This window comes from Macaca fascicularis, chromosome 1, assembly GCF_037993035.2.
Source record: "Macaca fascicularis isolate 582-1 chromosome 1, T2T-MFA8v1.1".
In the NCBI taxonomy this organism is placed as follows: Eukaryota; Metazoa; Chordata; class Mammalia; order Primates; family Cercopithecidae; genus Macaca; species Macaca fascicularis.
This window is the reverse complement of record NC_088375.1, coordinates 139,562,608-139,589,177: the sequence shown is the minus strand read 5'-3', so window position 1 is coordinate 139,589,177 and position 26,570 is coordinate 139,562,608. Positions and strand designations below refer to the sequence as shown.

Below are 26,570 nucleotides of genomic sequence, written 5' to 3'. Positions count from 1 at the left end.
AGTCTGGACTGTCCCTGCCTCTACTTACCCCTCCAGTATCCTCTCCCACCCTGCCTTTTCCTATTCAACCCTTAGGATTCCATTTTCCTGATTTTTCAGGCACGGTTGACAGTGACCACCTTGGTGGCCCCACTAGACCAGTGTAGACACCTCCTATATCACCTCTCATATAGAATCGCAATTGCATGTTTGAAATTAGGACAGTGAAGGTTTATAGTAGTAGTTTTTTGGAAGGCTGAGGCAGGAAGATCCCTTGAAGCCAAGGGATCCCTTGAAGTTCAAGACCAGCCTGGGCAATAAAGCGAGACCCTGTCTCTACAAAACATAAAAATAAAAAATAATAATCATAAAGTTGTAGTTTTGTTAGCAGGGACTCAGGAATACTCAAAAACTGCTCCCACCTCTCCTACCCAGAAAAACTTTCCATTCTTCAACACAGGTTTCCAAAGGAAAGAATGATGGTAAATGGAAAACATCACTTTGTTATTAGATTACTGGTGAGCTGGGCAGAAGCACATGACCCCTTTCCTCCCTCTAAGTCCAGACACAGTCAAGACCTTACTACACTCCAACTCGAAAGGACGGGACAAGCATGTCAAGGTGCAGTCAGCTTGCCATGCCAGCCACATTGGCAAACAGAGTCACACCTACTCCACAGCCTTTAGGTAAAGGGTGAGTGACACACACTGCTAGCAAAGGTGACCCATTCATTCTAGAATCTGACCAGTTAGACTTAGGAGGATCTTGGAGAGTGGGGAAGGACAGGGAGCCTCCTTCCCCAGGAGGTCTGCAGCCCGTAAGTCCTGCTTGCCTTCTAGGCTGGGTTCCTGGAGGGCAAGGAGTAGGTTCTGGTCATTCCTGTGTCTCCCAGTAACGAAGTCTCAAGCACACACTGGGCACTTGAAGAATGTTTGTTATTTTGATTTCTAAATTAGTAATAAGTGCAGAATATCTAGAAGGTATTTGAATTTAGCACAATGTACCTTTGCAGCATAAGGTATCAATACTATATATTAATGAATGATGTATTATATCTGCTCTCCTGGGATGAACTTGTCAATATAGAGTATTAAATGGTATCCTATATATTGTATACAGTAGTGGGAAACTTACTAAGTTTGCATTATGGGAAGATACATATTCAATCTTGGCAGAGAGCCTGTCAGTTAATGGCACAGTTGTTTGAACTGAAATTTCAAATATTCCACATTCACTATGAGACTGGATAGAAATGATGATAGAGTGCAAGATGTTCTCATCCAACAGAATTCCTGTGGTTCTTTATTTTGTACATCTTAAGCAGTTATTCCAAAACACTATTTGCAGATTTGTGAACAGTATTTTGATACATATCAACTGTGTTGCTTCTGCAGAATCCCCTAAAAGTAAGAAGAGAAAAAACCAAAAATTAGTGGGGGGGGGGGGGGGGGAAACTCAGGGAAAGAATTAGCATAGCCCTGAAGCACTTAAATACAGCAAGAACCTCAAGGGAAGAAAAATTGAGTTGTACCAGTAAAGTTAGGCCAAAAAGAAAAATGATAAGACTCTTAAGGAAAAGGGTAAAAAGCACAAAGAGGTAAGAAAATAGAGAGAAATCTGTTTCAGTGGATTAGATTCTCTCTCTACCTAAATTCACAAATAGCAGAAAAGCAGGATGCTGATAGATTGGAGTTGTTGACCCTTGCTGACAGAGTGAAGGGCTGTGATGCTGGAGAGCTTCACGTTCCACCAGGCTCCATTTTATATCAGCATCTGCAGGGGTGTGGGGTACTGTGTGCTCAGCCCTTTGGCCAGGCTCTCATATGCCCCCGGTTTTATGCCCCCGGTTTTGCCAGGTGTTTATTATGGGCTACTCAGTGGTGGCTGGAGCTGCAGGGAGACTCCTCTTCGGCTATGACAGCTTTGGCAACGTGTGTGGCAAGAAGAACTCCCCCGTGGAAGGGGCCCCTCTTTCAGGGCAGGACATGACCCTAAAAAAGTAAGTATCTAAGTAAGTCCCCAGTCTGTAAGGAGCTGAACCTCAAAACTTTGTATAAATTCATCACTTAGAGCCTGGAAACTGTTCCCATTCAAAACTCTGTCAGCCTATTTCATAAAAAGGAAGGCTGTGTGTATAGTACAAGTAAGAGTACAAGTTTTAGAATCAGCAGTGCTAAGTTCAAATTCAGCCCATGCTACTTTTCAGCTGTGTGATCTTGGGCAAAATACTTAACCTCTCAAAGCCTAGTTTTCATCTCTCTAAACTAGTTATTATACCTGCCTCACAAGGTTGTTTTAAGGATTCATGAGACACTGCATGAGCTAAGGTGTAATAAACGTTAATTGCTGCTATTATTCTCCATAAGGAATTAGAATCATGTTACCAATCGTATATGTTTGAACCCTACATCATCCACACATTGTTTCTATGTGGAAACACCTGAATGCCACCTGGAACGCTGGGGACCTGTGTCCTACCCCCGCCCCAGCTATGGCACTGCGGTATTGCATTCTTCCCCGCACCCTGCTACCCCAGCTCCCACAGGGAAACAGAAAGGGGAGAGAAGAGATGGGAATCCCCTGGAGGGGAGAGAAATCCCCGACCATGACCTTCTAAGATGGAGACTGCCTTGTAAGAATTTTTAAGATTTTAGCTCTTGCTTCACATGACGGAACAAAAAAAATGATTTTTTATTTATTTTTACTTTTTATTTTTTTGAGACAGAGTCTGTCGCCTAGGTTGGAGTTCAGTGGTGTGATCTCGGCTCACTGCAACCTCTGCTTCCCGGGTTCAAGCGATTCTCTTGCCTCAGCCTCCCAAGTAACTGGGACTACAGGCGCCCGCCACCATGCCTGGCTAATTTTTGTATTTTTAGTAGAGATGGAGTTTAGCCAGGATGGTCTCCATCCCCTGACCTTGTGATCTTCCCACCTCGGCCTCCCAAAGTGCTGGGATTACAGCCGTGAGCCACCACACCCAGCCAAAAAAAGGATTTTTAAGACTCAATAATAAAAGTCGCTCCTAGAAGAGAAATCCTAAGGATCTAAATAAATCCTGAATATAAGTTTGGAGTCACCAAATACAAATCTCAGACTAGGCCTCTTATCCTCTTATCCTCCTGTGTGTTCCTCCTAAGGGGGCTCTTGCTATTTCTGGACATGGACTGATGAGGGGGCATTTCTCCTGCATTTGTAGAGCCACTTACAAAGAAGACAGGAGGAGGAAGGGCAACTTAGATGCCCATGTGCTCCTGTTTCACATTGTGTTCATAATGCAGTGTCAAGAAACAGTCATTCCTGGTTGAAGTGAGTATACATTCCATTATTCTCAAAAGCCAAAAGGTAGAAGCAACTCAAGTGTCCATCAATGGTTGAATGGACAATCAAAATGTGATATGTACATTACCATGAATTATTAAAAAGGAAATTCTGACACATACTACAACACGGATGAACCTTGAGGATGTCATGCCAAGTGAAATAAACCAGTCACAAAAATACAAACATTGTATGATTCCACTTATAGGAGATATGTAAAGTAGTCAGATTCCTAGAAATGGAAAGTAAAATGGCGATTGCAAAGGGCTGGAAGAGAGGAGGGTGGGAACCTTTTGTTTAATAGGTACAGATTTCAGTTTGGGAAGATGAGTTCTGCGAATGGATGGTGGTGACGATAGCCCAAAAGATTCAGATGGGGCCAGGTGCGGTGGCTCACGCCTGTAATCCCAACACTTTGGAACGCCAAGGTGGACGGATCACAAGGTCAGGAGTTCAAGACCAACCTGGCCAATATGATGAAACCCCGTCCTACTAGAAATACAAAAATTAGCCAGGCGTGGTGGTGGGTACCTGTAGTCCCAGCTACTCAGAGGCTGAGACAGGAGAATCACTTGAACCTGGGAGGCGGAGCTTACAGTGAGCCAAGATTGGGCCATTGCACTCCAGCCTGGGCGAAAGAGCAAGACTCTGTCTCAAAAAAAAAAAAAAAAAAAAAAAAGTGATTCAGATGGTAAATTTTATGTATATTTTAACACAATTTTTAAACTTTTTCAAAAATACATATATCACACACCCAGGAAATCTGTTCCTCATCTCCTCTTGCACCCACCTTCTCCCATCCCCAACAGGAGGGAAAAAAACCTTCTGGGACCACTTCTCAAGGTCTCTCCCATAGAGGACAGCCTATGGGGTCTTCCTCTGCCATTCCTGGGGTCTCGGAGTCTGGATAAGTGGTGCACAAAGGTCTGGAAGCTGTGGCTGCTAGCGCATAACCTGCTGATGGCAACACCAGTTTCGTTCTTGTGCCTGCTCTACCCTGCCCCTGGGGAGCTGCAGGAGGGATCTCCTGAGTGTCCTGGCTCTCAACCTGTGAGAAAGGGGGAAAGACAAGCCTTTAGTTCCCAGCGTTGGCCCCTCCTTTCCACTTCTCACTTCCCTGTGTTCACTTATTCTCGGAAGCATATTTGAACACTCTTAGGTACAAATGTGTTATCCATGGAGTCCATTGAATAGTTTGTGCATTGGCCTGATCTAGTGATCAACGGACAGTTTAATCAATTGCTTCTTTTCCTCAGATTTTCTCAGATAACTCCTAGTGTTATCTCCCAGAAAACACTAAATCTGGAGAAACAAAGTTTTGTTTACATTTTTGGATCATTTCCAAGCTGCACAGCCTCACGGATGACCACCAGTAGGCATAATAAGTGTTCAATTATGCTGAAACAATTGTGAACGTGTGCCTGGGTGATCCCTGCATTTGATAGCATGTAGATATTTTTTAAGGCCCACAATTAAGCCCAGTGAAGAGGCAATGCTCTAACACATTCTTCTGTTTCATCTCTTTCCTAGACACGTGTTCTTTATGAATTCCTGCAACCAAGTCAAAGGTATGCGGCTCGACCGCACGGCCCTCTGTGTATCCAGCTGCCCTGAAGAGCAGCTTGACTCCCTGGAAGAGGTCCAGCTGTTTGCAAACACCAGTGGTAGGTACTGAGGCCTGATTCATTCTTTTCCCCATGGTGGGGTAAGCTATGGGAACTTAGATGAGATCATTTATCCTGACCCTGCTTTCTCTGGAAAGCTGAAAGGTTTACTTCCTTGTGGGTACCTCCTCTTGTGTGGAAAAGGCCGTAAGCACGTTCTCTTGAGCTTGTTCAGGTTATTTTTGTTCTGTATGGATTTATCTGAAGCCCTAGCTGTTCCATGTATGCTCCCTGCCACTGCGGGGGAATGGTTGTCCATAGAGAGAGAGAGGACACAGCCCACATTTGGGACCAAAGGCAGGGTCAGAAGGAAGTCAGAGAGCTCCATGCACATGGGCACTTCCAATCCTAGAGATGTACGGGCAGGGTGCGGGTTGAATTGCCGACAAATAGGTCTTTTCATGAGATTGTCGGGGCTAAAAGATACTTCCACTGAGCAGTGAGATATCACAAGTTGTACCAAAAGCATTTGTATAACTGAAATACCTTGTACTGGGTCCGCTGTTTAGAATTTTATCTGCCTGAAAAATGGTTTGCCAGATTTTTAGAAATTATTTGCAAAGCCAGGTTTAAACTATCAAGCTTCTACAAGAAATTGTTTTCAAATACGCTTCAGATTATTTTAGGACCAATCATATAACTTTTAGTTTTGAATTTGGGGTTTTGAAGAGAAAGTAAGGAAGAGAGGCCCTCACTAGACCTCAGATTGTATGACTATTCTTTTTGTGTTTCTGTCACCCATAGACCTTGTAGCTGATTCTTTCTCCTTTCTGATTTGGTAACATGACTGTGGTTTCCTTACTGACTCACCTGGGAAGATGGTATAATGTCTATGTGTTCTGCTTCCAGGGTCTTTCCTGTGTGTTTATAGTTTGAATTCCTCCAACTATACCCACAGTCCAAAAGCAGACTCACTGTGCCCCAGGCTACCAGTTCCTCCAAGGTAAAAGCTTCCATACTTTTTCCTTAACCCTCAACAAAAGTTACTGGGTACTTGGTGTGCATCTGTTACTCTTACAGGCATTGTGAGAAGGAGATATCAGAAGAGCCCCTGCCTGCAGGGAGCTTACAATCTATGGAAGCCAGGGATAAAAACATGGCAGGACTATTTGCAGTATGCCTGTGGACAGTGGATTAGAAATCAGGCTAAATAAGGAGAAAATTCAGCAAACAGTAAAAATATACATAGTCTTCAAAGAACACTAGTACTAGCAAGAAGTAACATATGAACTATTACTAACAGGGTAATTTTATAAATTAGTGTGTATTTTTTTCTACTCCAACTATTTATTGCAAAGTAGAAATCATTTACTTTGGCTGAGCATGGTGGCTCATGCCTGTAATCCCAGCACTTTGGGAGACGGAGGCAGGCAGATCATGAGGTCAGAAGATGGAGACCATCCTGGCCAACATGGTGAATCCCCATCTTTACTAAAAATACAAAAATTAGCTGGGCGTGGTGGCGCGTGCCTGTAGTCCCAGCTACTTGGGAGGCTGAGGCAGAAGAATCGCTTGAACTCGGGAAGTGGAGGTTGCAGTGAGCCGAGATCACGCCACTACACTCCAGCTTGGTGACAGAGCGAGACTCTGTCTCAAAGAAAAAGAAAGAAATCATTTACTTTAGGCTTTTTATCACAATCAGACTTTGTTAGTTTTTATTGCTCTAGATATCTTCATAAGAAACAGACCAGATAGACAAGGCCAAGTGAGCACCACACCTTTCTTCTCAATGAAAACAGAAAGCACAGGTCCTTGTCAAGAGTACATTTGGTGGGCTCCTTGCAAGGTCTTATTCACCCCTATAAATTAGTGTACTACCTGGCACATGGTAGGCACCTTACAAATATTTGTAGAATAAAGTTGTAATGATGGAGCAGTGGTTACGTTGCCATGGCGAATGGCACATGTTTACACCTTTGAGAAGGCTAAGGGGAAAGACACAATGAGTATTTATTGCCACCATCATGATGCTGAGATGTACTAAAGGAAAACTTGTATTGATTCTGAATTGTCATTCTTTTGAAAGATGTGAGTATGTTTACAATGTAGGAGACGAGACCTCTCTGAAAAATCCCTGAGAAATAATGATGATTTAATTAAAACAAAGCATTATTCCAATCCTCTAGGATGGTGTTTATTGAACTCTTGTTTGGGACTTACAGTAAGAAATTTATTACATCCCAACTCCTGTATGCACATACCTTCATATGTCCTTATATATATAAAACAATACTAGAAATCTCACAAAGCAACCTTTACCCTTATTACATATGATTCACACCCTTAGTTACTATTCTGTTGCCTTTTTAAAAATAATGTATTTCATAGTCTTCTGACTGGTTGCAAGTGAAGCTTGAAAAATGCTCATCTAGCAGGTGCTCACACAAACACAGAAAGACTTGAGTAGGTTTTAATCACATCGAAGGCAGAAAATAGCCATTTGGTGATATTCTTTTCTAAAATAAATACTCCATGTTGTAAGTAATTGAAGGAGGAGAGAACTATTTGCTGAGGAGAATACCCATTTCATTTTTCTATAATTTTTTTTTTTTTTTTTTTTTTGAGACAGAGTCTTGCTCTTGTCTCCCAGGCTGGAGTGCAATGGTGCGATCTCAGCTCACTGCAACCTCCATCTCCCAGGTTCAAGTGATTCTCCTGCCTCAGTCTCCCAAGTAGCTGGGACTACAGGCACATGCCACCACGCCCAGCTAATTTTTGTATTTTTAGTAGAGATGGGGTTTCTCCATGTTGGCCAGGCTGGTCTTGATTTCTTGACCTCATGATATGCCTGCCTCAGCCTCTCAAAGTGCTGGGATTACAGGCATGAGCCACCACGCCTGGCCTATAATATCTTATTTTAAAATTCTGGTAATTGTAAATGTGTTTATGATACTTTACATTCTGGTAAAATATAAGTATCATAAACACATCTTAATGAAACATACTGTACCCAATTAAAAAAAAAAACTAGAATGTTTTAGTAATAGGTGGAAGGAAAATTCTCTAGCACTTGGAGAGGAGGACTTTTTTAAGAACACAATTTGTAACTGTAGATGTAACTACAGATGTAATTGAAAGAGAATGGAATTTTTAAGGTTGTAATTTAACCGGAGTTGGATAAACTCTCCTCTTACTATAAATGGGATGGCAACCATAATTCCACAGGAAGCTTCTATCTTGATACTTATGATGATAATAACAAACACTTATTGAGCTTTTGATACTTTTCTAAATCCTTAACATAATTTGGGCCCCAGAAAACATCTACATTGTAGGTATTGTTTTCATCCGTATCTCACAACTGAGAAAACTGATGCAGAGAGGTTTGAGGTCATACACCCAGCAAATGGAAAAGCTGGCATTCAAACCCAAGTAGCGTCTTATGTTTGAGTCAAGACTTGGTTTTATTTTGACTGGTGAGTGGCCTTCCTAGACTCACATCAAGCCGGGAGAAAGAGTCCCCGTACCCTGTGTCATAATAGCACCATTTCTTCTCACTCTCAAGCCAGCCCTAGTCCTTTTCACCCTAAATGCAAGTGTTTCCAATACTAACTTTTCAAGTAAAGACAAAACCCTTGACTGAGTGGCCTTTTTTAGACAGAATGAGAGAGAGAGAGAAATAGCCTCAAGGGCTCCATTCCCCTTTCCTGCACAAGCAAGTGTTTGTTTAAGGTGAAAATGATCATATTTATCATGGAATAGCAGTGCCAAGACTGAAAAGCTGGAAAACATGAGAAGGGTGGCTACAGGGCCAAAGAATATTTTCTAAATACCTCTTTTTGACTGAACTGATTGTTTCTTCCTCCTGTGTTGATCATGTGAGGTATAACATACCCTTTTAGAGTAATGGCTAAATATCAAGAAGTTTATGGACCTAGGTATGAGCTTTTAAGAGCAGTGAAAAAGCACTGCAGAAGATAACAAGCAAATAGATCTTTTTTCACTTTGGTGTTCAACATGGTAATGTATTTTTAGTCCCCCATGTATTCAAAATCTAAAAGGCATGGATATTTTCCCCCCAGTAAATTCTAGTTCTACCCTCCCACGTAGGTGCCCACGCATGTCACTGCATGGTTTGCTCAGCTGAATTCCATATACATGGTGATCTAAATATACAGGCAGCTTGCCCAATGACTTCCTGCAAGTTTGAGTGGCTTTGCTAATGGGAAGAAGAAAAGCAGAAGTGGTGAAGAAACCTCAGGCCATGGCCTAAAGATGCATCCCTGTGAGCCGGACATGGTGGCTCACATCTGTAATCCCAGCACTTTGGGAAGGCACAGCGGGCGGATCACCTGAGGTCAGGACCAGCTTGGCCAACAATGGTGAAACCCTGTCTCTACTAACAATACAAAAATTCGCTGGGCGTGGTGGTGGGCACCTGTAATCCCAACTCCTCGGGAGGTTGAGGCAAGAGAATCTCTTGAACCCGGGAGGCGGAGGTTGCAGTGAGCCGAGATTGCGCCATGGCACTCCAGCCTGGGTGACAAGAGCGAAACTCCATCTAAAAAAAAAAGATGCATCCCTAGCCCAGCTAATGAAATATTCTAAATCTCGAAAGGAGTGGTAGTTGCATAGATGTATATGTTTATCAAAGTCTCTAATTTTATGTTTAAGATCAGTGCATTTCATTGTATATAAATTTTGCCTCAGTAAAAATAAGAGGAATTCCTTACGTTCTGAAGTGTATTGTTAAAAAAAAAAAAAAGCAAATAATAGAACAGTGTGCAGTATACTGTCTTTTGCATAAAAAGTGGAAAATATAAGTATATATAAACATATAAATATATACATATAGGTATATATTTGCTTGTATAACCATTACATCAAGCATGACTTACAGGATGTAGTCAGAAAGCAATTTAATTTTTGTCTTTCTCTGTCTCTTTAAATTTATTCAGTGGGACTAGTTTTTTCTGCCCCTGAATAAAAACACTGGCAATTTCCAAGGCTTCTCTGGTAACTTTTAGGTAATATATACTGAGTCACTTTAAGTTGTAACAGACACTTTCAATTCAATAATTAAAATGTTCAGCCCAGACCAGGCACAGTGGCTCATGCCTGCAATCCCAACATTTTGAGAGGCCAGGGCTGTAGGATTGCTTGAGGCCAGGAGTTCAAGACCAGCCTGGACAACATAATGAGACCTTGTCTCTACAAAAAATTTAAAAATTAGATTGGCATAGTAGAACATGACTGTGGTCCTAGCTGAAGCTGAGGTGGGAGGATCTCTTGAGCCCAGGAGTTTGAGGTTGTAGTGAGCTGTGACCATGCCACTGCACTCCAGCCTTGGTGACAGAGCAAGACCCTTTCTCAAAATTTTTTTTAAAAATTAAAAAATATTCAGCCTGATGTGATAAAGTTCTCACTTGATTGGAGATTCAAACTTCTGCCCCCTGCACGCTTGGCCGTGGAGCAAGTGGGAAGGCCACAGTCCAGGAAGGAGGTTGTAGTCAGCTGCTCTTCTCCTCTCTTTATTCCTCCCCTCCTCTCCCAGCTTGCTAAAACAGGTTTTGCCTAAGGGGCTGGTGCAGCAAAAGTGAAGATAAGAAAAGAGTAGCAGGAACACATTTACTTGTCTGACACTAGCACCAGCATTCTCTGGGCTTGGTAGATGTCCTGGCCAGCTCTTTCCCTCATGAGCGTGTTTTGGGTTCTTCGGGGCTCCTTCAGCTGCAATGCCTTTCATGTAGTCCAGGACATCTGTGCTCTGGCTGGTCATGTGAGAGCCTTCCTCAGAGGGCTGTCTTAGCCCCGTAGAAGTCCCGTCACTGGGACTTGTGCACATGCAGCCCACAACTTGACCCCAGGAAGCCCTCTGCACCCTTTGCCCTGACAAATGCCCTGGGGCTCTTAACTCCCCAGCTGTAGCTCTCTGCTCTGTTATTAAAGCTGCTCACCCTCCAGATTTTTTTGGGTGGCTCAGACCTTAAGCCAGGGGATTCCCTAAGCTCTGTGAGTTTTCCGTGAAACCCTTCTCATCTGACTTAGGAGTAGTACCCTTCACCCTCTTCCCCTTGGGAATGGGGATGGAGTCACATGACAAGTCTAGTAAAAAAAAAAAAAAAATTCAGCTCTTCAAAATTACTCTTCTAATGATTCTCTGCACTTGTCATCACCTGTGCAGAGTGGATTTTACTATATGCAAATAAAAATTAAAATCAAGATGTCTGGAGATCTTAGGATAAGAGTGTAGAGGGTGACAAATTACAAAGAAGGAGCTGATGTGAGTAACTTTGGAAAACAGCTTTGTAACTAGATACTGTAAGCTAAAAACAAAAGGAACTGTACATAAACATTGTACGTCAGATAGTACACTTGTTTGTCACATAGCTACTGGTTAACAATTGTTTTCATTTTTTTCATTTTTTTTTAAATTCCCTAAACAGTAGAGTATAATGGTTAGCAATTCTGAAACTACATACGAGAATCGATTATAAGACCTAGAATCAGTAATATCCCACCATACCCAATACCCAGATCATGGTTTCTAATCGTCAGTCTTCAAGGGTTCTTTGGAGAAATGTCAGGCTCTAGGACCTGGATAAGGAAAACACCAGCTACGCCTGGTATCATCCTCTAGCATCAGAAAGTAAGGAAGTGCTTAAGAAAGAAAAAGAATGGGTCTTGTCAAAAGGACACAGATGCCTCGTAGTGGCCAAAACTGGAATAGATTGAATAACACAATTAAGGATTATAACCCAAAGAAAAGAATAAATGTCCATGAGGCCATACTGATATAAATAAATAATTGAATAAATAAATAAATGGGGGAAAGGGATAAATCTTTTTTTTTTTTTTTTTGAAACAGAGTCTCGCTCTGTTTTCCAGGCTGGAGTGCAGTGGTGTGATCTCGGCTCACTGCAACCTCCACCTCCCGGGTTCAAGCGATTCTCCTGCCTCAGCCTCCTGAGTAGCTGGGATTACAGGTGCCCGCTACCATGCCCAGCTAATTTTTGTATTTTTATTAGCGATGGGATTTCACCATGTTGGCCAGGCTTGTCTCAAAATCCTGACCTCAAATGATCCACTCGCCTTGGCCTCCCAAAGTGCTAGGATTACCGGTGTGAGCCACTGCGCCCGGTGAAAGGGATAAATCTTTACTTCTTCCTCCCAGAGGTGGAATTTCCCTCCCTTTGAGAGTGGGCTAGGCTTAGTGACTCATTTCCAAGAAATAGAGAGGGAAAAGAGAAAAATAACAACTTTACATGGAGAAACCTGGCAGGTACCACCTTAACCAGGTGATCAAGATCAACTTCACCAGTGTAGTCATGTTCCCTGATAGGATGAGAAGGACACTTCACCTCTGTGGCAGTCTCCCAAAAACCTGTTGACTGTAGTCTAATCATGAGAAAACATGAGAGAAATTCTACAAATTTAGGGACATTTTACAAAATACCTGACTATGAATCTTCAGAAATGCCAAGGTCACGAGAAACAAGGAAAAACTAAGAAACTTGGCACAGTCCAGGCATAGTGGTTCACACCTGTAATCCTAACACTTTGGGAGCAGAGGTGGGAGGATGGCTTGAACTCAGGAGTTCAAGACTGGTTTGGGCAACATGGCAAGACTCTGTCTCTACAAAATATATAAACTGTCATGACCAAAGAGGAGACATGACAATTAAATGCCATGTGCTATCCTGAATTGGATCCTGGAATGGAAAAAGGATGTTATGGTAAAATCCAAATAAAGGTTGTAGTTTAGTTAGTAGTTTAGTGCCAATGTTAAATCTTAATTTTCACAACTATACTGTGGTTAGGTAAGACATTCACGTTAGGGGAAGGTGAGTGAAGGATACACAGAGGAACCCTCTACTATTGTTGCAATTCTTTTGTAACTCTAAAATTATTCAGAAATTAAAAGTTTATTTTAAAAAATGCTCTTCTTATCAACTTCCAACTCTTTTATGCTCTCAGAATGGATGTGGGTTTGAGAATAATCTAACCACTTTTCTCCCACCTCTTTTTTGGCACACCCTGAATGGTGGAGTCTGGCATCTCATTTTGGAGTATAATTTTTATTATATTTGAGCTCAGCTGCAAATTCCATTTAAATTTCCTGTGATACTTACATATGCTAATAAAAGTCTCCAGAATGGTTTGCAGGACACCAAAAACAATGGGTGCCTGTGAGGAAATGTACTTCAGTAGCTCAGGGACAAGGAAAGGCAATTTCTTGCTGTTTGGTCTTTTGTACCTTTTGGAATTTAAGCCATGTGAATGTATTACCCCTTCAAAAATGTAATTTACAAAAATACCCTTTGTGTTACTTTTCTCTTGACCCAGTATCCAGTGACTCAGGAACTGTTTCTGTAATATTGAGACTTCTGGAGAAAGATTTTTCCATGTGTTCTAGGTTGTGCTTCATTAGAAATTTGGAAAGTCATTTCTTTTCTTCAGGGCAATGAAATCTTGTTAACATTTGGGTTCTCCTTTGTTTCATTCTTATACATTGCACAAAATGATTGTGATTGGGTTTTGAGCAGCTTTTTAGATAATTTGACACTTCTTTGGTTGGGATTATTTCCACCATTTGGGGTTCATGGAAAGAAAGAAGAACAGGACCCGGCGAAGGTATCAGTGGCCTTATGAAGATTCATTAGAATGCATATTCCTCGGCTATTTTACATTTCAGGAAGGGGCTAAAAAAAGGCCAACTTTCTCATCTACCCAAGGCAGTTAACTGCAGCATCAATCATACATTTACTATTCATTTATTGAGCACCCACTGTTCATAGCAAGGCCCTCAAGTCTCATATGCCTTCCTAAACAGGACGGAATTAAGCTAATAGTGTCATTAACATGGCTTCTGTCTCATCCAGTTCACATCCCTAATAGTTCCTTACAGAAATAAAGTTCTTTTGTTGGAGTTGGTAGTTTGTTTCTAAGAAGGGCTAAGACAGGAGAGTAAAAAATGTGGTTCCCGCTGGGCACAGTGGCTCATGCCTGTAATCCCAACACTTTGGGACGTCAAGGTGGGTGGATCATTTGAGCTCATGTTGCCCCCAGCCTGGGCAACAACTTGGTGAAACTCTGTCTCTACAAAAAACAAAAATTAGCTGGGTGTGGTGGCACATGCCTGTAGCAGGAAGCTGAGGTGGGAGAATAGCGTGGGCCCTGGAGGCGGAGGTTGCACTGGCCGGTGATCGAGCCACTGTACTCCAGCGCAGGTGACAGAGCCAGACCCTGTCTCAAAAAAAAAAAGAAAAGAAAGAAAGAAAAAAAAGTGGTTACCCGTAAATAAAATGTAGTACATGTACACATACCACAGAGTAGTATTTAGCCTTAAAAAAGAAGAAATCCTGCTATTTGCAACAATATGGATGAACCAGAGGATATTATGTTAAATGAAATAAATCAGGTACATAAGGGCAAATCTCATGCATGATCCTAGTTTTATGTGGAATCTAATAAAGTCAAATTCATGGAAACAGAGAATAGAATGCTGGTTATCAGGGATGCGGGCAGGGGAAATGAAAGATATTGATCAAAGGATATAAGTTTCTGTTACGTAGGGTGAATAAATTCTAGATACATGAAGTAGAGCATGGTGACTATAGTTCATAATACGGTATTGTATATTTGAAATTTGATACAACAGATCTTCAGTGTTCTCAAAATACGATAACTATGGGAATTGATGGATATGTTCATTAGCTTAACTGTAGCAATCGTTGCACAAAGTTTATATATATCAAAACATCACCTTGTATACCTTAAATATATGCAATTTTTATTTTTAAAAATGTTGCTCCCCAAGTTTAGGTTTTTGGTTTCTGTGAGTCCCCATAATCAACTTCCTATTCAGAACACAACTAATGATGCAGCAGAGCACACCGGCCTGGCTTTCTAAGGTGTGCTCTGCAAATGGCATGCTGGGCCCTGCTCTATTGCTATCGTTCTTAAGCATTTTTGGTTATTGAGAATGTTAAATAAACATCTTTTAAAGATAAATATTAAATAGACATTTTTGCCATGTTTTCTATTTCTATTTTTAGCAAGTCATTTCCCTTATTTAACCGATGCATCCCTCAAACACCTGAGTGCTACTCCCTGTTTGCATCTGTTTGGATAAATGATGGTGACACCCTCCACCGAATTCTAAGTGGAATCATGTCGGGAAGAGATACAATCCTTGGCCTGTGTATCCTCACATTAGGTAATTCTCAGTTAATTTTAGTAATTGTTTACGGAATGCCAAAGTTCCTAGCACTTTTATACGTTGTACAATGAAAATTAGCCTCTTGATTTAAATTTAAAATTTTGTATTTTTTTATAGATATTTTCGGTGTTTCAGATTTAAGGGGGATGGGGCAATAAGAATAGAGGAACAGCTGGCCCTCTGGCAGTAAGCCTCAGTGGGTGGGGTTGCCTTGATATACTGACCATGCCCTAGTGTCTGCTCCTCACTGGGGATGGGTATATAAAGCAGATTGCTAATTTGTGGATGGGACATGAAAAATACAACTGTCAGAGTGACCAGAAACCATGTCTTCTGGCCAAACATGCCTCCACCTGTAGGTGAACCAGATCAGAAGGCTGCTTGGTGAGCAGGGCAAGGACATGTGTGCATCCATGTTAAATGGAGTCAGACTGCAAGGGCCTGCTGTATCCTGCTCCTCTAAGAGACATACCTGCTTTGGGTTGTGGACAGGTCAAGGCCTCAAGCCTTCTCTGGGCATTTCTGGAAGCCCCTACCCACTCTTGACCGTTTGAGTTCCCATTTTCTATGTTTCAGTTGGCTGAAATCAAGAGCCAACTTTCTCTTTGAACAGGTTAATACACTCTGCTCCTTTAGACAGTGGTAAGAGCCTGTTGTCTCCTTGCTTTCCAGTGGCAGCCCCCCAACCTGTTGGATGAGAGAAACTCTTTGGTCAGACGTTAACATATTTCTAACAGTTAACAAATTGAGTTTTCCACAGTTTCTTTACTAAAAGGTTCCTAATTCCTAAATGCTTGGGGATATTTAACTAGTCACCATTATGACTTTCAGACTTCTTATTGAGGCTGAAAATGACTTCAGTTGACTCAAACAAGATGCTTTGACTACCAGATACTGGCTTGGTTACAATATATAACAAAAAATCCTCAGGTTATTCCTGATATCTTATAGAATGCCCTAATGTCCCTGCAAGGGCATAGTCATGTACTTATTAGATTCATAATGGTATTAACAGCTGTCGTTTACTGTGCCAGGCATTGTACTTATTCTTCACTCATTAAAACCTCATCAGAATCCCAGTACCACTCGTAAGAGAGGAAACTGAGGCTTAGAGAGGTTTAGAACTTGGCCAGTATTGCACACCTAGGAGAAGAGGTGGCAGAACTAAGACTCAAACCCAGATCTGTGTGATCCCAAAACCCACCTTACTAAACATAACTCCGATCTAGATGCAATCCTAATTTCCTATGTCAAAAAAGGTACATACAGCTTATTTCATGGTTAGGATCTTAAATTCTTCATTTTAAAGACATTAATCTTTCATATTTAATAAGAGTACCTTAGAACATGTAAAGTCAGAACTTTACATAAGCCCAGTAAAGTCAAAAGATTTAAGTGTGATAAGAATTTATATATATATATATATTTTAAGTTCTAGGGTACATGTGCACAATGTGCAGGTTTGTTACATATGTATACATGTGCCATGTTGGTGTGCTGCACCCATGTGATAAGAATTTTAAATGGTTCATTTGAACTTGTAGGAAAAAAAGATTTGGGCATTTGAGAATAATATTGCTATAAAATTTTTTTTCTTTTTTTCTTTTTTTTTTTTTTTTACTGAGACAGAGTCTTGCTCTGTCGCCCAGGCTGGAGTGCCGTGGCGCCATCTTGGCTCACTGTAAGCTCCGCCTCCCAAGTTCAAGCAATTGTCGTGCCTCAGCCTCCTGAGTAGCTGGGATTACAGGTGCCTGCCACCAAGCCCGGCTAATTTTTTGTATTTTTGGTAGAGACAGGGTTTCGCCATGTTGGCCAGGCTGTTCTCAAATTCCTGACCTCAGGTGATCCACCCGCCTCAGCTTCCGAAAGTGCTGGGATTATAGGCATGAGCCACCACGCCCAGCCAAAATTTTTTTATTTTTAAGAAGAATACTAGGACTTCCAGAGACTGGCTTACCACACTTGATTGAATGGTGCGTCAGAGACTGCCCCGCATATACCTTGTTATTTTTATTTAGTGTTTAGTAGATATCCCAAGATATTTAGGGTTTGAATGAAATCCTCAGCCATCACTGTTCTATTCTGGAGGGTTTTGTCATTGCAGTGCTACCATCATCTCCCCTACCCTTTGTTGCTATTGAGGTTTATGTGTTTTGCTTAATTTTTCAGCCTTGTCTTTGGCCATGATGTTTACCTTCAGATTCATCACCACCCTTCTGGTTAACATTTTCATTTCATTGGTTATTTTGGGATTGTTGTGTAAGTATTTCTCTACTTGACTGATTTCTTTTTGATTAAATGAAAAGCCTTTCCATTAAGTATAGAACTTAAACATTGGCATTTGTAAGCTACATGAAGTCTTAAAGAGTATCTAGCCCTGTCACTTTACAAATGAGAAATCTCGGCCCCAGGGAGGACAACGGGAGTTGCTATGTCTCACAGACAGTGCAAAGTTAATGACCAATCTTTTTTCTTTTCTTTTTTTTTTTTGTCTTTCTTTCTCTCTTTATTTCTGTCTTTCTGTCTTTCTCTTTCTTTCTCTTTCTCTCTTTCTCTCCTTCCTTCCTTCCTTCCTTTCTCTTTCTTTCTTTCTTTCTTTTTCTTTCTTTCTTTCTTTCCCTCCCTCCCTGCCTGCCTGCCTGCCTGCCTTCCTTCTTTCCTTCCTTCCTTCCTTCCTTCCTTCCTTCCTTCCTTCCTTCCTTCCTTCCTTCCTTCCATCCTTCCTTCCTTCCTTCCTTTTCTTGGCAGGCTCTCACTTTGTTGCCCAGGCTGGAATGCCGTGGCGTGAACGCGGCTCACTGTAGCCTCAACCTCCTGGGCTCAAGCCTGGGCCCCTGTCTCAGCCCCCCAAGTAGCTGGGACTGCAGGCACATGCCACTACACCCAGCTAATTTTTGTATTTTTTGTAGAGATGGGGTTTTGCCATGTTGCCCAGGCTGGTCTCCAACTCCTGAGCTCAAGCGATCCGCCCACCTTGGCCTCCCAAAGTGCTGGGATTACAGGCGTGAGTCACCACATCCAGCCAAATCCGTTGTTTTTTCTGCTATGTTATGCTGCCCCTGAGATGAACTTTCCAATAGTGTGAGCTGGTATCCATAACGTTAAAAGAGAATCCCAGTACCCATTGGGAGTATTTTAAAGGATTTCTTCTGAATGTGCACCTCACCCATTGGCACATGGGTGCCCATAGTTGTCATGCAAAGGCTCTGACCAGCCAGAAGACACACAGGCCTGCGTGGAAGCAGAGTCCTGGAGACCCTGTACTGTGCCCATATTTCCCTCCCGATTGCTGGATCATGGATCTCACCAGCAGTTGTTGGGAAAGAGATCTGAGGGACAAGGGCACACAGGAGGCTCAAGGCAGCAGCCATTTACCAACTGATGTGGCATACAGTAAGGTGTCACTTAATGATGGGGAGGGATGTGTTCTGAGAAATGCATCACTCAGCAGTTTCCTCATTGTGTGAACATCATAGAGTGCACTTACACAAACCTAGATGGTAGAGCCTACTACACACCTGGGCACACAGTATAACCTATTACTCCTAGGCCACCAACCTGCACAGCGTGCTAAACTGTACAGAATACTGTTGGCAGCTGTAACAGAATGGTCAGTATTTGTGTATCTAAACACATGTAAACACGGAAAAGTACAGCATTATTAATCTCATGAACCACCATCATATATACAGTCCATTGTTGATCCAAATATCATCATGCAGTGATGACTATATTTTAATTTTTAAAAACTGACGTGATTGTCATGTTCCATTCCCCTGAGTCATCAGCTCTGCCCTCAGCAACATGGAGCCCTGTAGCCCTGCGTTGGAGGACAGGCACAATGACTTCTGAGGGAGGTTTCTTCCTGTCCACTCCAACCTTCCTATAGTTACTGTGGATATGGCATAAGGTGGTATTTCTTACCTAAATGTGGAGTACTTGCAACATCAGGGCATCTTCCAAATGAGCTTCTGACTTCCGTGATTCCCACAGGCCATGTAAATTCACCCGGTTTTGTGGGTGAGCAGCCAACATCCAGGCTCCCACAGGAGATATCACCAGCAGAGCTTGCTTAAAACATTTAGACAGTGAGCTCTAGCCTTGTCCCTCTCACCATCCTGTCCATGGGGTTTTCCTCCTGCTCGCGTCCAGACCCAACCTGTGGGTTAGGCGCCTGTGTTCTGGGGTCACCATCCTCGGTCTCCCAAAACAAGCATCATCCCAGAACTTGTGGGTCCTCTATGGGTTGCCCTGGCTCTGCCCAGCTTCTTCAGAGGGCAGCAGTTGCCTGTTGGGTCTGAGTATTTGGGACCCAGTGCCAGAGCAGCGCCACACAGCCAGTGGGCAGTGGCTGGACTTCCCTGAATGATTCTGTGTGCTGGGGAAAGGTTATCTCATGGCGCGTGCCCTGAGCTCTGCTACTGTTCTCTTTTCTAGTTGTCTGCGGTGTCTTATGGTGGCTGTATTATGACTATACCAATGACCTCAGCATAGAATTGGACACAGAAAGGGAAAATATGAAGTGTGTGCTGGGGTTTGCTATCGTATCTACAGGCATCACGGTAAGAAATGCTCTTCCAGCAGTAGGTCAGGTAGCCAGCCAGAACTCTGAAATCCAAATCATTGAATTCTAGCCAAAAACAACTAGAATTTGTTTTTCTTTTGATTCAGAATGTGCCTTCTTTGGATTTGAGATAACTGTGTAGGAATAAATCAAAACCCTCCAAAAATAAGAAAAAAAAGGTTTTAGTTCTTCTTCCCAAGTCATTTCTGCCACCTCCCAGAGACTGCTGTGTTATCCCTGTTGTTGCACTGTTCTCAGTCCTGAGGGGCTACAAGGTGGGCATGGTGGATGGGCGGAGGCAGGCTGACAGCGGTTCCCATTCCCTGTTTGTGAGGAGCAGTTTCCTTTTGCCAGTGTATGCTCAGCTCCCACTGCCCTCTAGCACACAGAGCCCTTTGTTTCCAAACCCACTGGCCACTGGGTTATTTTGGTGTTCAAAGAAACTGCTGCCTCCTCAGTGAACTCTCTAGTTGAAAACAGGCCAACTTAGAATATTGAGGGAGCAGGTATTAGTTATTGGCGGTGAGTGGTTGGCAACCAGATGTCATTCAGGACCCTCTCCAGGGGCCATTAGGAAGGCTACAATCACAAGGCCCTGGGGCAGGCCCTGCACTGGCTTCAGGTCACCCAGAGTTGTTCTTGCTGGTGTGTTGGTTACTGACTGTTCTGTGGAACAGCTGCAGAGCCAGGGGTTTCCACAAGCCCATTGAATCTTGCAGCAAATGCAGATTCTCACACCAACAAAATTCTCTCATAGGAAATCCTTCTGTTCCCATATTTGGTAGTTTTCACATTTTCTCCTTTCCACGGTGAGGTTTTGGGTTTGTGATCTTCACATAAAATGTGCCAAGGAGCAAGGGTATAATAAAGTAAAGCACTTGGTTGCTCTTGCCTCAGGCGGGGACCAGGCTGGACACTCAACAGAGTCTGCAAAGGAGGCTAGAGATGAAAGGGCTTCCGCATTCCCCAGGCTGGGCGTGGGGGAAGAGGAGCTGGCCTGGGAGCTGGGAAGGGTCCGGTTCCTCCGTCTGTCCTCCACAGGGCTCCCTTTGGGTTTACACACTGCACCATTTATGCCACCCAGCTCTCAGGGCCAGGGCAAGGTTAGGGAGAGGGGAGGCCGTGTGAGCAGAGAGGCTGTTTTCACCTGTGTCCATGAGTTCTGCACAGGGGCTGCTCCAGAAGGCAGAATTGAGTCCCAGCTTACCTCCTGTTCATTTGTCATGAGTTCTTACCAATTCCCGGTTGCTGGATGAGCTAGTTCACTCATCCTCAGAAAAGCCCAGATGGGAGTTCCTCCTCAGCCTTTACAACTGAAGGGTCTCCTCTAGGTGTCTTGTGGGGCCTCTCCTGACACCCCTCCCTGTGTGGTCAGGAGGCTGTGCTCCCAGATCCTGGAGCAGCTTCTGCACAGTTTATCCCACTGTCATCTGACTGTCTTTCCTCCACTTGACTGTTGAGGGCAGAAATGCTCCAGCACAGCTGGAAGAGAAAGAGCATCTCAGGCCAAGGGCACAGCATACATGAGGACACATGGGCAGGGGAGTGACTTGCAGGAAGTTCCCTTGATGGAAGCCTGAGATGCAGGTGCAGGGAGGGTCATGTCAGGAAGGTCCTGATCTGCAATGATGATAGATTTGTTCTTTCTCCAGAGGCAATGGGGCGCCGTGGATGGATTTTGAGCCGGGAAATACCATCTTTTGTCTTTGCACTTTCCAAAGGTCTCCTTCGCTGTGGAGTGGAGGAGGGATTGAGTTGGGGGGCGGGCGGGGTCAGGGAGGTTAAATGCAGAAAGCTAATGAGGTTATTGGGGTCTAGAAGAAAGAGGCTGAGACTCAAGCTGTGGCCTCAGCAGTGAAAATAGAGAGGAAAGGATGGCATGAGAGGTATTGAGGAAACTGAACCAGAGGTAATTGGGATTGTGCTGGGTACTTTGCCAGTCCTTGACAATAAGAAAGGCCCTGCTCTCTAGGAGCCTAATCTAATGGGAGATTCAGATGAGAAAACATTTATAGAATATGTTAAATAGTAAATAGGGTAAGTGTGGAATAAAGTGGGAGCACACAAGAGGGGAACCTAACTTACTCTTGGAGAGTCCAGAAAAATTAGGGCCAGTGGAGATAAAGAATACAGGGGGAAGAGGAGGTTCTAGTGTGAAGATAATGAATTTGATTCAGGATAAACTGAGTTTGACATACTGTAGGACATCCATGGCCTTGTCAATAACTGATGTGCTTATTCTTCCAGCACCTAGAGAAAAGTGAGGCTGGAGGTTTTTATTTGGAGGTTGTCAGCATCTAGGAAGGATGCTAAAAGCACAGAGGAATAGGAGATACCCCTAGAAGATCTCAAGAAGCAGCAATTAAAGAAGTAGGAGAGCTAAAGGAAAGATCATGGAAGCCAAGGGAGGAAAACGTTTTGAGAAAAGAGGAGTGGACAAGGGATCTGATGCCATGCTGAAGTCAAGCAAGACCTGGAATGTTTCTATGGCATTTAACACTCAGGAGGTCACATGAAGTGACTTCAGGGAGAGCCATTTCAAAAGTATGTTGGGGTCTGGATGTTTGCGAGTGGTTGAAGAATGAGTTGGAGTGTGGAAGTACAGATGATGGGTGTAGACAAGCCAAGAAGCTCGGCCATGAAAGGAGTAAGAGATGGCAGTGGCTGGATGGGGTTGGAGGAGTGCAGAATGGTTTGTTTCATTAATATGAGATTTGTAAATGTTTATATGCAGGGAGGGAACGCTAGAAGAAGGCACAGAAGGTGGCTTTGAGTCTTTTTGCCTCATACTCATATTCGCTTGCCTTTTGCAATATCTTGGGTTCTGTGGGATGTGGAGGGGAGGATATAAGACAGTTCCTTGACGTTAGAAGACCTTATTCTCATTTTATATTTTTCTCTGACCAGACTACAAGGCCTTTTATGGAGGGACTGTGTCTTGTTCACTATTATATCTATTAAGATCTATTCCAGGGGCCAGCACTTACTAGATGCTCAATTAGTGTCTGCGAATGCACCTGTAAAATTATAACAAAGTAGTGAGTAACTATCTTAAAAGAGCTGTTTGCTGAGATGTCATAATACTAATAGGGCTTGCTTTAAGCTCTACCCAGTTCTCCATTATTTGAAAGTAATTTACTCAAACCCCTTTCTCACCAGGCAGTCCTGCTCGTCTTGATTTTTGTTCTCAGAAAGAGAATAAAATTGACAGTTGAGCTTTTCCAAATCACAAATAAAGCCATCAGCAGTGCTCCCTTCCTGCTGTTCCAGCCACTGTGGACATTTGCCATCCTCATTTTCTTCTGGGTCCTCTGGGTGGCTGTGCTGCTGAGCCTGGGAACTGCAGGTAAGGGACAGTGGGTGTGGGTTCCATCACCTTGGAGTCACACACAGAAGACCATTTTGGAACCATTAGCCTGTTTCTGTAGGCACCAAACCCCTCCTTCAGCCAGAGGTGTCTGATGACAGCAGTGATGGTGTTAGGGGCTCTGTCATGGGGGAAAGTGGGAAGTTCTTTTACCTCTTTTGTATTGGTTTTAAAGAAGCTGGGTTTGTGTTTCACGAGAGAATAAATTCAGTAAGGACTGAAAGCTCTAGGAAAAACTGCAATATGAACAAAAGCCAATAGTAAGAATGTTACCAGATGTCTCCAGGTATAAATTTTATCCAAGGTAATTTGCCAACCCCTATCAAACCAGTAGGTGATAAAGAAGAACCCAGGAAAGACTCTATTAAAAATGTGTTATGCGGCCGGGCGCTGTGGCTCATGCCTGTAATCCCAGCACTTTGGTAGGCTGAGGTGGGTAGATCATGAGGTCAGGAGTTCGAGACCAGCCTGACCAACATGGTGAAACCCTCTCTCTACTAAAAATACAAAAATTAGCTGGGCATGGTGGCATGCATCTGTAGTCTCAGCTGCTCGGGAGGCTGAGGCAGGATAATTGCTTGAACCTGGGAGGTGGAAGTTGCAGTGAGCCAAGATCATGCCACTGCCCTCTAGCCTGGGTGACAGAGCAAGACTCCATCTCAAAAAAAAAAAAAAAAAAAAAAGTGTTATGCCCCACAGAGCCAGTGTACATTTAAAGCAAACTCATAGTTCACATGCCTTGGTCCTGAAAAGACAAGATTCTCTCCTCCATCCTTTTTTCATATCCACATAGTCGTTCTTCAGCTGGGCTATTCCTCAGAATCGGCTTTGGTGCTTTATTAAAATGCAGTTATCTGGGCCCCAGCCTCAGAGATTCTGATTCACGTGGTTTGGGGTGGGACCTAGTATATGTTTTTGTAAAGCTCCATAACAGGGCAACCATATTCTAAAGCAGCACTATTCAGAGTGCAGTCTGAAGCCAGACAAGGAGCTTAGCTAGAATGGACATCAATCCATTGCTTCCTTCATTGAGAAAGTCTTGCTGTGGAAAAAACAATGTCAGCTGAGAAACAGTGTGCTTAGTGATGCGGTTGATCTACATTCTGGCACAAGCTGTTTATCTCACTAACAATGTGAGGTCAGACAGCTTGTCTGTGGACCACACTTTGAGTGGCACTGTCTAGATCTCTTCTAACTCCTCTTTGATTTTCTTAAGACCCAAATTCAGTACACATGGATGCAAGTACAAAAGAGTAAGTGGCTTCCTGAGACTGTCACCAGACAGATAAGGACCACAGCTGATGTCAAAGCAGCAAGGCGGATGCAGTTCCTTAACGTTTTCTGAAGTTTATCTTGTCCTTTACCGGCTCCAGTTATATAAGTAAGAACAGCTGCTATGTAATAGATTCTTAGTAACTCAGTCCCCTTCCTTCTCCTCTGGACCTAACTGAGGTCACAGTGCCAAGATGGTCAGCAGGCTCCCTGGAAGATGCAGCCCTTGGAGGCCTATGTTTCCACCTTCAGAGGTGCATAGGGGCATTCTGCTGGGGGCTCCCTGGAAGCTTGCTGAAGGCCTGCAGTGAACTTCTGATAATTACCCAGGGAGGAACATTGGTCAAAGGAGTGTAATCCATCAGAATGAGGTTTGTCTGGGAGTGAAAGAAAACTCAAAACAACAGTGGCTAAAGAAGGATGTAAGGTAATTTCTCTGTCACACAGATGAAGTCCACACGGAGAGGATCCATCCCAGCCTAGTTCCCTAGAGCTCAAGGACTCAGGCACCCGCTTTCTTCTTCTGCAGCCTCTGCCCTTGCTTCCACCTCATAGTGAACGGCCGCTCAGGCTCCCACTGCCATGCCTTATTCCGACCTTGAGGGTGGCAGGGAGGAAAGCGAGCATGCCCCTCCCAGAAGTCACAGGTGGCGCTTCCACCCACACCTCACCAGCCAGGTCCCAGTTACATAGCAGCACTTGTCTGCAAGCAACACCAGGAAATGTAGTTTTATTTTCGGCAGCCACGCACCATTTAAAAATCAGAGGTTCCATTACCAAGAAAAGAGGGGAGAATAGATACCATGAGACAGGTGAAGTCTCAGCATTGGATGGTCTTCCTCAAGAGAGCTTGAAGGGGGCTCAGCCCTGGTCAGAAGGGAAGGGCAGTGGCCCCGGTGCATGAAGTGAAACAAACCTTTGTTGAAAATGTCCTAGATTCTAATCTCTGTATGGATGCTTTCTTATGTTCTGTCCCCCAGGCATCACAGTCCCCATGTGACGTGGGCATTGTTATGCTCAAGTTACAGGCAGGAAAATTGAGGTTCTGAGGAAGTCATGTGTCTAGGTCATACAGCTGGGAGGCATGACGTGCTGTGACTCCAGGCTTTGGAACAGAGCCTGTGCTCTTTCCACTACCTCACACCTCCCTTGCATCTGAGATTGAAAGCTAGGAAATAAAAATAGGCCTCTTCAAATTTGCTCAGGATGAAGCTGAGCTTCACTGGGGACCATAGCAGTTGGCTGGTGGATGTGGGCTGTGCCCATAATGTGTCTGGGGCTCGAGGTTGACAGCCAGAGCGAGCTGGGGATGAGGTGTGATGGAGGTGGTGGCAGTGGCCCTGGGCAGCGGCACTGTAGGGCTTGTACCCTCGCCTCTAGAGAATCACCAGAGAAACAGTGAGGTCTTAGGAAATACGGCTCAGGACCAGTGAAGGACCCTCCTCTTCCTGCCTCCTTCAGTGCAGCCAGTCCAGCCAGGGGGCTCCTGTTGGCTGTGAATCTGGGTAAAAGGAACTGTGTCTATGGCTAGACCCCATGATGTTTTGGAGCAGGGATGGTTTTAATTTAATTGAGAAGTATTTGGTGGGCACTGTGGGGATGAGGTGCTGAGCACGGCACTAGTGGGAGGTAGGAAACAAGATTGAGGTTGTCTCTCTGCCCTCAGTACTTACAGTCGAGCAGGATGGTCCAACAATGAAACGTGTGATTGCAGCGAAGGTTGATGGATATGATGATTAGAGGAATCTGGGGAGCTACGGGAGCAGCAGAACAAGGCTGTAACCCGTGCTGCGAGTCAGGGAGGGCTTCTCAGAAGGCAGGCTGGAAATTGCCAGGTCGAAAAATACAGAAAGAGACAAAGGGGGATGCAGTGGGGGTCAAGACAGCACAACGAGAGGACCTGGCCACAGGGGTCAAGGGAAGAGCCCAGGCCAGTGAAATCAGAGAGGAACAAGCCCTAAGGCCGGCTTGGGCGTGAACTGTCAGCCTGTGCCCCTTAACTGCCAGCCTGTGCCCCTGCGTAGGCCTAGGTTGGGCCCAGGGCTTAGTGGCCTCCACTGCAGAGAGACCTGGAGGTTATTTTTCAGGGCTGAAGGTAGTGTGTCATTCTGCAGCCACCTCTCAGGATCACGCAGTGAAGTGTGACAATTCGCTGTCAGTGCAAGCAGCAAACAGCGAGAACAGTCGAGGGGCCGGAAAGGAAACTGGGTGTCCCGGACCTATGGAAGGCATCTATGAGCAGGT

General features: G+C 43.8%; 1 protein-coding gene across 4 annotated transcripts in view; it reads left to right on the top strand.

Annotated features, from left to right (window-relative positions):
- The window catches only part of SLC44A3 (solute carrier family 44 member 3), a 74,125-nt gene that overhangs the window by 2,429 nt on the left and 45,126 nt on the right, over positions 1–26,570 (top strand). For all 4 annotated transcript variants that reach the window (XM_005542660.5, XM_005542659.5, XM_005542665.5 and 1 more), the window contains exons 3-9: positions 1,836–1,978; positions 4,828–4,961; positions 5,811–5,904; positions 14,960–15,120; positions 17,293–17,382; positions 19,561–19,685; positions 22,847–23,033. In XM_005542660.5, coding sequence (XP_005542717.3) covers positions 1,836–1,978; positions 4,828–4,961; positions 5,811–5,904; positions 14,960–15,120; positions 17,293–17,382; positions 19,561–19,685; positions 22,847–23,033 — 934 coding nt within the window. The remainder of the gene's footprint in view (positions 1–1,835; positions 1,979–4,827; positions 4,962–5,810; positions 5,905–14,959; positions 15,121–17,292; positions 17,383–19,560; positions 19,686–22,846; positions 23,034–26,570) is intronic.